General features: G+C 36.5%; 1 protein-coding gene across 8 annotated transcripts in view; it reads left to right on the top strand.

Moving 5' to 3' along the window:
- SGK3 (serum/glucocorticoid regulated kinase family member 3) overlaps window positions 1-13,506 on the top strand; it is a 111,398-nt gene extending 97,892 nt beyond the window's left edge. For all 8 annotated transcript variants that reach the window (XM_042254271.1, XM_012183791.4, XM_042254272.1 and 5 more), the window contains 7 exons: window positions 531-643; window positions 738-774; window positions 1,624-1,710; window positions 3,729-3,824; window positions 5,845-6,000; window positions 9,136-9,225; window positions 11,663-13,506. In XM_042254271.1, coding sequence (XP_042110205.1) covers window positions 531-643; window positions 738-774; window positions 1,624-1,710; window positions 3,729-3,824; window positions 5,845-6,000; window positions 9,136-9,225; window positions 11,663-11,833 — 750 coding nt within the window. In that variant the 3' untranslated portion in view covers window positions 11,834-13,506. The remainder of the gene's footprint in view (window positions 1-530; window positions 644-737; window positions 775-1,623; window positions 1,711-3,728; window positions 3,825-5,844; window positions 6,001-9,135; window positions 9,226-11,662) is intronic.
- The last annotated feature ends 704 nt before the right edge of the window (window positions 13,507-14,210 follow it).

Raw genomic sequence — 14,210 nt, forward strand, 5'->3', positions numbered from 1 at the left:
GAAACTAAAACTATAAGTTTTTACCCAAAAAAATTTTCCCAACTTTTAAATGTTACCAGTTATTTTAGATTTTTCTGAAAACAGTATTTGGTTCAAACAGATTATATCTTTGCGTTCTGTTTGGTCTGCCAGCCACTAGTTACCAATTTCTGAACAGTATTTGGTTTAATTCAAATAATAAAAATCAAGTAAGATAATTAACATGGAAAAATCAAGATCATTGGTCTTAATTAATAATCTTTTCTAGGGGGGTTGCCTGGTGTGGTGAGGATACTGTCACACTGGAGGATTGAGGGGTAAATAGATGAGTTAGTTAGCAAGAGCAGGGAAAGAGTTATGGTTGAAGAGGAATGATTGCTGGGTGGATGGGGGATACAGGCAAGGGAGTATCAAAATTCTGTACTTTGGTGCTTTTTTTATCTCATGTTCAAGGTAATGAAAATAAATCCTGTTTTTATATTTACAGAGTATATTTGTCTCACTTCATGTGTGAATTATCTTAGTATTCATTTTTTACTTCAATTTTATAGCTTTTTTTTCACTTACAAAGAGAGCGGTCCTTTCCTGAACACAGAGCTCGGTTTTATGCTGCTGAGATTGCCAGTGCATTGGGTTACTTGCACTCCATCAAAATAGTGTACAGGTAAATTTTTAAAATTGCACTTCTGAAAATGTCTTTTTATTATTTTGTTTCAATTCAAATTGAGTTTTGCTTTTCTTTCCTTTTAATTTGATAGAGACTTGAAACCAGAAAATATTCTGTTGGATTCAGTAGTAAGTATTGGCTTTTAAAAATCTGCTGGTTCACAATTCTTGTTGATGTTATGCTTAATGAAAAAGAGTCAGCCTCAAAGGTTCTACACTGTGATTCCATATAATGGAACACATGTTCCATTCATACATGAGTGTTTTATATAACATTCTCAAAAAATCCAAACCAGAGAGATGGAGAACAGATTAGTAATTGTAAGGGGACCAGGGACTAAGAGATAGGGAAGTTCAAAAATAAAGCAGTAACATAAGAGAGTTCTTTTGTTCCTTTGGGTTGATGGAAGTTTTCTGATTGTAGAGGTAGTTACACAAATCTATATATCTCTATTACATAGAGGTACACACAGGGCTTCCCTGGTGGCTCAGTGGTAAAGAATCCACCTGCAGTGCAAGAGACGTGAGCTTGATTATTGGGTTGGGAAGATCCCCTGGAGAAGGAAATGGCAGCCCACTCCAGTATTCTTGCCTGGGAGATCCCACGGACAGAGGAGCCTGGCAGGCTGTTTTCCATGGGGTCACAAAAGAGTCGGACATGACTCAGCAACTGAAACAACACATAAACACACACAAATGCATACGTGTAAAAGAGTGAAAACTGAATAAAGGTGGCTGTCTAGCTAACGGAATTGTACCAGTGTCAATTTCCTGATTCTGACACTGTACTATGTTATATAGGCTGTCAGCACGGGGTGCGTGGGAGGAGGGAGAAGCTGGGGGAAGGGGACATGGAGCTTTGTGTACTAGTTTTTGCAGTTTGCTTTTGGTCTATGATTATTTCAAAATCAAATGTTCTTTAAAAGTGTCAATTTATATCCATGCATTATTTTATTTTACTGCCCCTGTATTTGTCAGGGACATGTCGTCTTAACAGATTTTGGGCTTTGTAAAGAAGGAATTGCTATTTCTGACACCACAACAACATTTTGTGGGACACCAGAGGTAAGAAATTTATCTCATTTGTCATTCATGGAATCATACGTGAAATGCAAAACTGAATCACAAATTGCATATATAAAATTTGAAATCAGAAGAGTAGAGTAAAGAGACTTCTCTGGTGGTCCAGTGGTTAGGACTCTATGCTTCCACTGCAGAAGTCGTGAGTTCAGTCCCTGCTTGGGGAGCTAAGATCCTGTGTGCCTCATGCTGCTGCTGCTGCTGCTAAGTCGCTTCAGTTGTGTCTGACTCTGTGCGACCCCATAGATGGCAGCCCACCAGGCTCCCTCGTCCCTGAGATTCTCCAGGCAAGAACACTGGAGTGGGTTGCTATTTCCTTCTCCAATGCATGAAAGTGAAAAGTGAAAGTGAAGTCGCACAGTCGTGTCTGACTTGTAGCGACCCCACTGACTGCAGCCTACCAGGCTCCTCCGTCCATGGGATTTTCCAGGCAAGAGTACTGGAGTGGGGTGCCATTGCCTTCTCTGACATACATCATGGTGCGGCCACAAAAAAAAAGGAAAGAAAAGTAGAATAAAATGTTTTCAGCTTCCAACCAGCTGGGAATATCTGATAATCATCTCTTTTTTTTAATAAACATTTATATAATAAACATTTAAAAGTTTATTGGTAGTTTTTTTTTTAACTCTGATTTTGTGATATCACCAGTAACCAACAAAGATAAATTACACTTATTTGTGCTTATTTGTTTTTAATGTTAAAAGTTTATCTTCGATTTCTTCAAGCATTTGATTAGATTTCTAATCCTTAAGAAAAAAATCATGAATCAGTGATGAAAATGTTCAAAAATTAATTGTGATAATGTTGGAACAACTCTGTAAATATATTGAATTGTACACTTTAAATGGGTGAATTGCTTGGTGTTTGAATATCTCAGTAAAGCTGCTTTTTTTAAAGGAAATAAGCTAAAGCAAATATGGCAGAATGTTAGCATTGCATATGTTTGGATGGCAGCTCTGTTGGTTTCTATTACATATTTATGGCTTTTATATGGTTAAAATATTTTATAACGAAGCTATTTAATGCAAGAAAATAAAGCAATGTGTATGGGGGGCGGGGATTACAAATCAGAATTTATTAACCAGAACATCCTATTCTCTAATCATGTTAACTAGCAGAAAATGTATCTTTCCATTTGAGACAGTGATAATAATCCTTAAGATTTATATTAAAGCCTAGTTATTCTAATTTCACACATACACACATTTAAAATATCCTATTTATTGCAATCTTAAGTGCCAGGTAGCTTTTTTTGGTCATCTAAATTTTAATGTGATCGGAAACTAGTAAACCCTTTTTATTTATTTTCCCATTTCTTTGTATCACATAAAAAAAGCCGAAGAATGTATTTCATCATATATATTTCATGTGGGAAGAGGAAATATATATTTTGGAGTCTAAAATTCAAATTCACTGTTTTATATTTGCAAAATCATGATGCTTAAGTGTTTTACAAGTTGAAGTATGATAGCCATCTAATAACTTATACAACTTTTAAAAATAATACATTAAAGAATTACTGTCATAATTCTTAAATAAGAATACAGTTAATTTTTTCTTTCACTGAAAAGGAAAAAATGAATTATAATTGTCATATTAAGAATTCTTTCTTCAATAATGACTTGTTTCTTCAAGAAAAAGAAGAATAAAGAGAAATAAGATTTAATTAATTAATCTAAAGTTAATTTTGTGAAAGACAACCCGCTGCAAAATACCTACTTTATTATGGTTTCTATATATGTCATCCTTCTCTGTCTTTACTGCATCATCATTTCTGGGTAAAATACTTGAATATGTAGTTTTTGAAAATTATCCCGGTGTACTCTCAAGTACCACTGACCAGGAACCACTGATACAGTGAGAATACCGAACCAACTGAAAATCTAGATAACATGTTTCATTTAGTGTAATATAACGCCTAAGATTTATTAAATTTCTTAATTATTCCTAGGTTTTGTCTTGATTTGTTTCTGAGTTGCTCTAATAGTTAATCTTTTCTGTAGTATCTAGCACCTGAAGTAATCAGAAAACAGCCCTATGACAACACTGTGGATTGGTGGTGCCTTGGTGCTGTTCTGTATGAGATGCTCTATGGATTGGTATGTGTTTCTACTCTGTTGTTATGATTCCAGTACATTGCAATTGATTGGAGTTTTCTCTATTGCCTTTCAGTAATCTTGTGGACACTTGTTAACTAGATAACACTAACAGAACAGTAGTAACCTGGTTAAATGAATCCAGAACCACATTAGGGGTATGCACAAAAAGAAAACCTGTTTTGTTACTGATTTTTTAGAATTATTTTTCTGCCACACTAATCACTACTTCAAATATTCTCATCCCACTAGCATTTTTTAGAAATAGATACCTAGTTATAACATTAAAATTACCCACTTTCAATCAGTTTACTCTAGCCATTCTGCCTAATTTCTAATCTTCTTAATTTCAAAAAGATGGAAAAGAAAAGATTTTATTTATCAGAAGATAATAATACCTTTTGGGTTTTGCCTTGTATTTTGTTTTCATAGGATTTAATTAGGATACTGGTGCTCTGCTTTTTTTCTTTCAATTTTAATCACCAGGAGTCCTTTATTTCCTTTACCATAAACACCATGTCTTGAAGCTTTCATTGGGAAAAAAGTGATGTTTACTATGTAATCAGTTTCCCCAGTTTTTATTAATTAAAGACATTATCAGCCAATGCTTCTGATTAACAAGTCAAGTTGTTTTACTACATTGAGTTAATATCATTTCAGCCAGGACAGACATTTTTAGGTTCTCTTGGTGGTCCTGTGAGTGGCCAGCAGCCTCATGCTGGGAGCCATGGACTTGATGCTGCCCTCATGAGGCCACGCCCACCGTCACTGAGACCTGAGGTGGGCGTGGCTTTTCTGTTTGCTGTGTGTGAGTGTGTGTGTCCCCTGAAAACAGGGGTGATGAAATTTAACCCCTGAGGTATGTTTTAGAGAATTTGTCTCAGGTTGTTAACTTTGAATGACAGATGCCTTTGACAGCCAACACTCTCTTCTCTGCCCTTGACCACAGTCCGCTTGTTAAAAAGACCCAGTTTTGCTGTGTTAACACAGGGAGCTCACCTTGGTGCTCTGTGACAGCCTAGAGGGATGGGATGGGGGGATGCTCAAGAGGGAGGGGATATATGTATACTTATTAGCTCATTCACATTGTTACTAATACAACATTATAAAGCAATTATACTCCAATTGAAAAAAAAAAAAAGACCTAGTTTTCTGGTCATGCTGGTAAGTTAGAAGACCTGCTAACCATGTTATATCTTACATTCTTTAAGTGTTGAGTGTTTCTCATCCTGATATTTTCATATCCTTTTAATTTCTTTAGAAGTCTTTGAGAGTATAAAATATCATTGCATGTAAAATGCAGCTGACTCAGTAGGGAATATTTGAATCACATACTTCATTAATCAGGCTTATATTAATGATTCAAAAATAAAGTTACATTTTAAAAACTGAAAAATGAAGATTTTCTTTCCTGTACAAAAGGGAAAAAATGACAAGCCTGTAACTTCTTTAACTTAAATTATTTTTCCTTTAAAACTTTTAACTCAGTAATGAACTGGCCGATCCTCACGTTGAAGCTGTACCTCAGGTCTTTAAGCTGTTACAGCAGCAGGACACTGCCATCACCACAAGTTCTTAGGAAGAACACTTTCTAGAAATCCGTTTAAATTAGTATATTACTGTGTCTCAAGAAATCATTTAATGTTTGCCCTGTGTCAAATCTCTGTTTCTAGTAATTCTATCATTAAGTCTTATGGTGAAGTTGGAGGTTGTTTTCTTTAAAACAGTTATTATTACAACTTTTATGCAATTCACACCTGTCTGCCTAGTGTTATTGAATAAAGCGGCCCTTATTCATTCAGTGACCATGTATTAAGCTCTACAGTGTGCTGACTTTTAAAATCTCTTCCCATGGGAGGCCTTACTGTAAGGGTACACAGGCCCAGATATGCCAGTGCTTTTCTGCAGCTGCTGGACACAGACTGCTCTCTTTAGGTCAGGGCCAAATCTAACAATTTTAAACCCCATTTGTGCATAGTTCAATTAATACTAACTTTCTTTCTCTCTCTCTTTTTTTTTAAAGCCTCCTTTTTATTGCCGAGATGTGGCTGAAATGTACGACAATATTCTTCACAAGCCTCTAAATTTGAGGCCAGGAGTGAGCCTCACTGCCTGGTCCATTCTGGAAGAACTCCTAGAAAAAGACAGGCAAAATCGACTCGGTGCCAAAGAAGACTTTGTATGTACATCTTTCTCAGTACCCTCTTTATTTATTTATCATTTGAAGAAAAATCCTCATTTTATGTAGTATTTAATGGGATAAATACAGCTCCTAAAGAACAGTACCATGAAAAAGAAGCATGCTTGTCCCAAAAATTTTCACCAGGGTTTATATAAAACTGTACAGTGTATAAAACTCCTGCACGTGCATTTTTTTCATTTGACCTTCAGAATAATTTGATCCTGTCTTTTTCATCCTCCATATCCAGCTTTCATATCCTGTTATTTGTTTTATTTCATTTATTAGCATTTTTGCTCCTCCCTTCTTCCTAAAAAAATAATGTGTGACTTGCATTTTTTGATTGCCTAAACTTTTAGCTCATTTTGTTTAGGAAGAATTAAAGTGCCCCTTGACTGCATGAGGTAGTAACTTTTGCTTGAACTATCGTTCATTGACTTTTTTTTCCTGAGAATGTAAATGTGACACCTCCTTAAAAAATTATGGGATCTGCAAGAGTTGTTTCTTTTTGTTTTTCACTTCAAATCAGAATAATTTAATTGCTATCAAAGTTACTGGTGTTACATTACTGAATTCATGAATTACTGAGGAACATGAATTTTAAATTCATTGAAAGTTCTCAGGAATTCTTGAGGGCTGTTTGCCAGTCTTGAACTTGAGCTGTGAATAGTGAACTCCCTGGTGAAGTGCAGGACTTGGGCTCCAGAGTCAACTGTTTTAGGGAGCCTTGCTAATGCTCCCTCCCTCCTTGTACCTCAGTCCTTATGTTTAATTCACTCGCAGAAATTGGAACCCTGGATGAATCAATCTATTTGCCATCCCTTTGCTGGTGGACCATGCTGACGGAAGTTATGCAACTGAGAATATGAGAAGCGCTGTGAAGTCTAGTCATTAGTCTTGGGTGCTTCTCCACCTAATGCTCCTGCTCTCTGTAGTGACTATTTTAGACCTTCTCTCCAAATTTCTGGGCTTCACCGGTGGCTCAGATGGTAAAGAATCTGCTTGCAATGCAGGAGACCCAGGTTTGATCCTTTGAGTCAGGAAGATCCCCTGGAGAAGGGAATGGCTACCCACTCCAGCATTCTTGCCGACTTTTTATGTTCCTTTCCTTCTTCACTTTTAGCAGATGCTGTTGCCTTCTGTTTTATAGCAAAAATAGAATCAGCAGAGACGACTCCTCACGTAGACCCAGTGTTGTACAGCCCATTTACCTCTTGAGCTCCTCTGTGTGTGACAGTCCCCATCTTTTCCTATACTGCAGCCATACTGGGCTCTTGTTTTCTTGACCAGACTAATCTGTCTGCCACCTCAGGCCCTTTGTATGCCTCCTGGAGTATTCTCCCCTCATTCTTTTTTGTCTGGCTCCTTCTTACTGATCTTCCAGAACTCTGGTCAGATATCACTTCCCCTGAGAAGCAGGAGAGGGATCCTACTTTTATACACTTTGTGGCTCCTTGTAGGAGAAAAGGTGGAATGGGTATGAGTACTTTGCCAGCTTTCAACAGTAGTAACCCAGAGTGGAATTGTTCTTGATAGTAGAGCTTGTCACCTGAATTTTACCTCAGCCTCACCATGTAAAAGTCTCGTTTGATATCTTTATCTCCACATTCAGTAGTAATAATTCTTTGTATCTAGGTAGTACTTCATTCCTTTCATACCACTTTTATTTCCATATTTCCCAGTGATGCTTACAACAACCTATGAAATATATAAGGCAGAAATGTTAACCTCACTTTACCTGTGAGGAAACAATGACTTGAAGAGGACATAACTTAAGTTGGTCATTCTGAGTTAACTTTCCCATGCTTCCTCTGGGCGTCTGTCCACACTGTTTTGCCACATTGAATGACATGAACATGTGCCTAGAAAGAACTTTGGAAGGAGTGGGACCAAGTGGGAATGGTTTGGCTTCCTAAAATTCTTCATTGAGCACTCAGTATATCTTTTAGCATTCAGTTCAGTTCAGTCGCTCAGTCCTGTCCGACTCTGCGACCCCATGAATCACAGCACACCAGGCCTCCCTGTCCATCACACAACTCCCAGAGTTCATTCAGACTCACGTCCATTGAGTTGGCGATACCACCCAGCCATCTCATCCTCTGTCGTCCTCTTCTCCTCCTGCCCCCAGTCCCTCCCAGCATCAAAGTCTTTTCCAGTGAGTCAGCTCTTCGCATGAGGTAGCCAAAGTACTGGAGTTTCAGCGTTAGCATCAGTCCTTCCAGTGAACACCCAGGACTGATCTCCTTCAGAATGGACTGGTTGGATCTCCTTGCAGTCCAAGGGACTCTGAAGAGTCTTCCCCAACACCACAGTTCAAAAGCATCAATTCTTTGGCACTCAGCCTTCTTCACAGTCCAACTCTCACATCCATACATGACCACTGGAAAAACCATAGCTTTGACTAGATGGACCTTTGTTGGCAAAGTAATGTCTCTGCTTTTGAATATGCTATCTAGGTTTCTCATAACTTTCCTTCCAAGGAGTAAGTGTCTTTTAATTTCATGGCTGCAATCACCATCTGCAATGATTTTGGATCCCAGAAAAATAAAGTCTGACAGTGTTTCCACTATTTGCCCATCTATTTCCCAGGAAGTGATGGGACCAGATGCCATGATCTTCTTTTTCTGAATGTTGAGCTTTAAGCCAACTTTTTCACTCTCCTTTTTCACTTTCATCAAGAGGCTTTTTAGTTCCTCTTCACTTTCTGCCATAAGGGTGGTGTCATCTGCATATCTGAGGTTATTGATATTTCTCCTGGCAATCTTGATTCCACCCTGTGCTTATTCCAGCCCAGCGTTTCTCATGATGTACTGTGCATACAAGTTAAAGAAGCAGGGTGACAATATACAGGCTTGGCGTACTCCTTTTCCTATTTAGAACCAGTCTGTTGTTCCATGTCCAGTTCTAACTGTTGCTTCCTGACCTGCATATAGGTTTCTCAAGAGGCAGATCAGGTGGTCTGGTATTCCCATCTCTTTCAGAATTTTCCACAGTTTATTGTGGTCCATACAGTCAAAGGCTTTGGCATAGTCAATAAAGCAGAAATAGATGTTTTCTGGAACTCTCTTCCTTTTCCCATGATCCAGTGGATGTTGGCAATTAGTAAATAATAAATCTGTTTCTTTACTATTCTAGCTTGAAATTCAGAATCATCCCTTTTTTGAGTCACTCAGCTGGACTGATCTTGTGCAGAAGAAGATTCCACCACCGTTTAATCCTAACGTGGTAAGGTTACATCCAAGTCTTTCATTCTAAATAGTGAAGTGTGGGACTATAGCTCCTCATAATTTTAGGACTAGATCTCAAAATCTGACCTGAATAAAACTGAATCAGTGCCGAAATATTTATGAAACAGGTCAGGTGCAACTGGTAACTTCAAGATGATTCCTAAGATTTTAGTTACTTTAGATTGATACAAATATCTTCCAGCCCAGTATCTGTGAAGTGTTTTCTTTAGAGCATGTGTGAAAAAGGAATGAGCACAATAGGTTAAAAAATGCAAATTAAAGTGACCATGGGGTATCAAATTCATATCTATTAAAAAAAACATTTTAAGTAACACTAATGTACTTTTTCCTAGATTGATGTAAAACCAGCTACAGTCAAACATTATTAATGATAATGTAAATTGTTACATCCTATTTGGAAAACAGTAAGACAGTATTATAAAAATGCTTATGTTACCTTGACTTGTTAAATCTTCTGATGGAAACATTTTACTTAAAGGATTAACAGTGTTGAAATGTTTGGAAATAAATATATAATAATAGGGAGATTATTAATAAATCATGAGGAGGCTAATAGTGATGTTACTAATGATAGCTTCCTATATGTAGGCATATTATACTTCTTATGCATTACAGCATGTAATTTATGTGTCAAATAAGCTGCCAAGTTACTGCTATTACTGTTCTTACTATACATGTTTGATAAATGAAGAAATGGAAACTCAGAGATGTCATGTAGCTGGTTAAAAGTAGTAGAGCTGTGATTCAAAGCTGTGCCTGATTCAAGGTCATTATTCCCTCTATGCTTTTGTACATGGACAAAAGACACAAAGTAAGCAATTACAGAAAACTAAATACAGATGGTTTCTAGATGTTTGAGATGTTCAGACTCACTGACATTTAAGGAAGGCAAAAACCCTCACATGTTGCTGTTTTTCACCTAACAGATGAGCAAAGATTTAAAAATTAGCTCCTATACTGTCCTCAATACTAGTGTCTTTACTCAAGCCAGACAACAATCCTATGAAATAGTACTGGTGTTTTCCACATAGTACAGATGAATTAACTTAGGCTCAAAAAGGTCAAATCACTCGCAAAAGTTTAAAATTAAAATTGTAGAAGTAGAACTTGAGCTTGGATGCTTTGAAAAGAGTCCTTTCTCACTCTTAACATGAGCCATGCAGTATTATCCCTCGCAATATGAGCCATGAACCATCAGGGTACTCATAAAATATTTATAAAGTCAAGTGAAGGAATGTTTGTCATCATTTATTGAGTACCTTCTATGTGTCAGATTTGGGAAATTTTATGTATTATCGCATCTAGTCCTCACAATAACCTTAACAGGTTTATGGTAGTATTTTTATTTTACAGAGAAGAAGAAACAAACTCACAGAGATAGGTTAGTTTATATAAGGAATTATAGCTAGCAGCCTTCATAGCCAGTATTCAAACCTTAGTCTTGTTCCAGAGTCCATGCTTCTAGGGTTATAAATGAGAATTTGATGACTTTTATATACATACATGAATACAATTTTTAGCATTCTTTCTCCTCTGTTGGAGAATCTCTCATGTGGAAGGATCTAGCATCCTGGATTTCCCTGGTCTCTGCTCTGCTTGTTTGTAGACCTGCTGGGCTAACTCTATCCTTGACTTCCATATCTGCTGTGAATCCATTTACCTTGGTTAGAGTTGGTGAATTGGCCATTTTAAGGATTCCCTTCCCCTGAGTGGAAAACACCCACAGTTTCAGGGATGGTCTCGAAGAGTGAACCACCTGAGTTTGTATCCCAGTTTTGATCTGTAAATACATTGGAAGGGAAGAGTCCGTTAGCTTGTATCAGCTTCCTGAAGGAAGGTTAACCACTGCCTTTGAGCCTAAGTAGCCACGATACTTCACTTCCCAGGTTCCAGTCCCGTTAGGTCTCCAGAGCTAAGGGTGTCACAGCCAGATGTTGAATGAATGACCTCTGTAGAATCACCTTTAATATTCATTTCTTCATCAAAAGGCCTTCCCAGAATTGAGAAACTGGATGGGCAGGCATTTTATGGAAGAGCAGATGCAAAATGCTGTCTTAAAAACCTCCCTGAGCACCTTTTCTAAACTTAGAGGTGATGATGGGTAGAGAGTACGCAGGTCAGTTACAGGACCTGAGAGTCACATGAACAGAGGCAAGGACTCTGTCATACTGGCCTTCCTCACCCTTCTCTCTCCTCCCTATACCCAACAACAAGAACCTTAACTGGGAGAAGGGCATGAATAATGAAAGTCAAAAAGGAAAAAGCAGGAAATGTTTCAAGAGACAGGATGGAGTAGGAAGACATCTAAACTTGCCAGGAATAAATGGACGGATTCCAAAGAGGGCTTTAATGGGTGACTACATCAATGGGAAAAAAAGATATGGTGAATAATGGTATGCTTTTCAATGTTTTAGGTGGGACCAGATGACATCAGGAACTTTGATGCAGTGTTTACAGAAGAAACAGTTCCGTATTCTGTCTGTGTGTCTTCTGACTATTCCATAGTGAACGCCAGCGTACTAGAGGCAGATGATGCCTTTGTTGGTTTCTCATACGCGCCTCCTTCAGAAGACTTATTTTTGTGAACAGTCTGCCCTCCAGAAACCGTTAAGCAAATATAAGCCTACAGATGAGACGGAAACTTCTGTTTGTGTGAATATATTCAAATATGTTTAACTAGTGCCTCATTTTTACATGTAATGTTCAAAACTATGAAAAATGTATTTTCTGCTGTATGCAAGAAAATAGGGCATTTCAAAGAGCTAAGTTTTGGATTAAAATTTGTATTCTTGTTTATTAAGCTTATTTTTAAACAAATTTTGAAAGCTGTTGTTCTTAGCACTAACCTATTTTTTGAAAAAAACAAAAAAACTTTTTGCTAATGACTGTTTTTTTCCCCTCTAGGTTTACACTAACATCTACCCAAGATCGGCTGTTTTTTAGCAGTCTTATTGCAGTTCAGTTAATGTATATTAATGCCTTTGTAGCTCTCTACTTTGACCTTTGTTCTCTGATCACAACTATGCAATTGGTACATGGTTGTTCAAGAAAAAAACCATATCTTTCCATAATGAATCACTGTTTGACATAATCATTCCTTGGTAGGATTAAAATATAAAAGCATAGTTAATTCACTGGCTGCTAGCTGATGCTTTGGATAACTGTTCATTCTACAGATCAAAATAAGAAGTAACGAGGAAATTCTACGTTTCTGAAATACCAGTTCAAATTTGTGAATTAGTTCCCTCTGGAGGAAAAGTAAAAGTTTAATAGTTAGAAAATTTAAATATTCCCAAAGATCTGAAGGGAAATAAAGTAACTGCTGGATTTTTTTTTAGGTGGTGCCAAAAATGAATGTCTCTGTTTCATGTATTTATATTACCAATACATTCTATTTATGTTTTTTTTGGTCTTTTGAATATTTAATATATTGTTAAGTAGGTCTAAATCTTGGTATTTGCTTTTGCAAATAGCTGTTCGAAGCTGTCTTCTTAATTGGTTGATAAGTAATAAGAATATTGCACTGTCTGTTTACCTAATTGGGAATTAAAAGAATAGCAAATTATGGGTCAGTATAAATCTCTACAGTTTTACTACAGTGTAACAAAAGTTAAAAATAATTTAGGAAGATACATAGTATCTTATTTATCTTAGAAAAAGTACAGGAAATTGACCTTTAAAATCATACTAAAAACCAACTTGTGTACTTGTACAAAAGGAGTATCTTCGGAAAACTAAAAATTATGCTTACCTTGGGGTTCTGATTCTTAGTTTAGAGATTTTTCAAGTCTTGTAGGAAACTGAAAGAGTTCAGTGACACAGTTTTGATGCCTCAAGAACAAGCGTTCTTTCATGTAATTTTCTCTTGAGAAAGAAATTATAGAATTCCCTTTAGTTTACAATCATTCAGCAGAAGCGGGGATGGGAGAATGTACTTTTGTTAGATTAGTAATATTTGCATCCAATACACTGAATCTTCCTTTAGAGGTAAGACTTTAATAGCAACACTGTAAATATTTGGTTTATTTGGCACTACTGTAAGTTCTGCTTTTATACAAAGCTCTTTGCTTATTGTAAAGCAAAATAAAAACTGTAGTTTCTTGTATGATTTTTTTACTCAGCTGTTCCTTAAACTGCCAAATATTAAAGTGCAATATTGTATGTTTTTAACAACAGATTTTAAATAGAATACTGATGTTTCTCGGGTCACAAGAAATACAGATCTTATAAGTATAATAAAAACTAGCAAAAAGATTAATGATCATCTAATGCCTGCCATTATTTTAAAATTGGTGATGGTTACAATAGTCATTGCAAACAGTAATTATTCATATATGTAAGGGAGAGAAGTATAACATTTTAAATATTTGGGCCTACACAGAAATTACTAGATTATCATAGGCTGACATGTTTAATATTCAGTGGGCAAAATCTCTTCCAAGACTCAAGATTATCTTTTTTCTCAGAGCATGCTGTCTTTTAGAAAATATATGCTATTTGAATACTTGAACTATTCATGGTTATTGCCAAAATAAACTCAAAGGTTGAAATGAAGAAGCCCCAACATTCTTCATGTTATACATATCTCTTATTTTATTGCATATGGTAGAGTGTAGAGCTTCCGAACCTTTGTCATGTTACAGCACAGACTGAAAATTACAGAATTTGGCACACCCACAGGGAGGTGTTAACTGACGCAGATACTGGCAACAAGTACTCTGCTCAAAAGTTGTCTATGCCAAAATAATTTTTGAACTTAGGAGCCAGCAAACACTGTCAGGATATAATTTCAGTAATGATAAACATTTGAAAAGTGATTTAAATATTTGTAATATTTATTACTATAAAATTTTATCACTATAAAAATTTACTATTACCAATCTCTCTTAGCATACCTGTAACTTTTGTGGTGATTTATCCATAGACGTACTGACCTTTACACAGATATTTTATGTCTTTTGT

The sequence above is a fragment of the Ovis aries genome, chromosome 9 (genome assembly GCF_016772045.2).
Source record: "Ovis aries strain OAR_USU_Benz2616 breed Rambouillet chromosome 9, ARS-UI_Ramb_v3.0, whole genome shotgun sequence".
Lineage (NCBI taxonomy): Eukaryota > Metazoa > Chordata > Mammalia > Artiodactyla > Bovidae > Ovis > Ovis aries.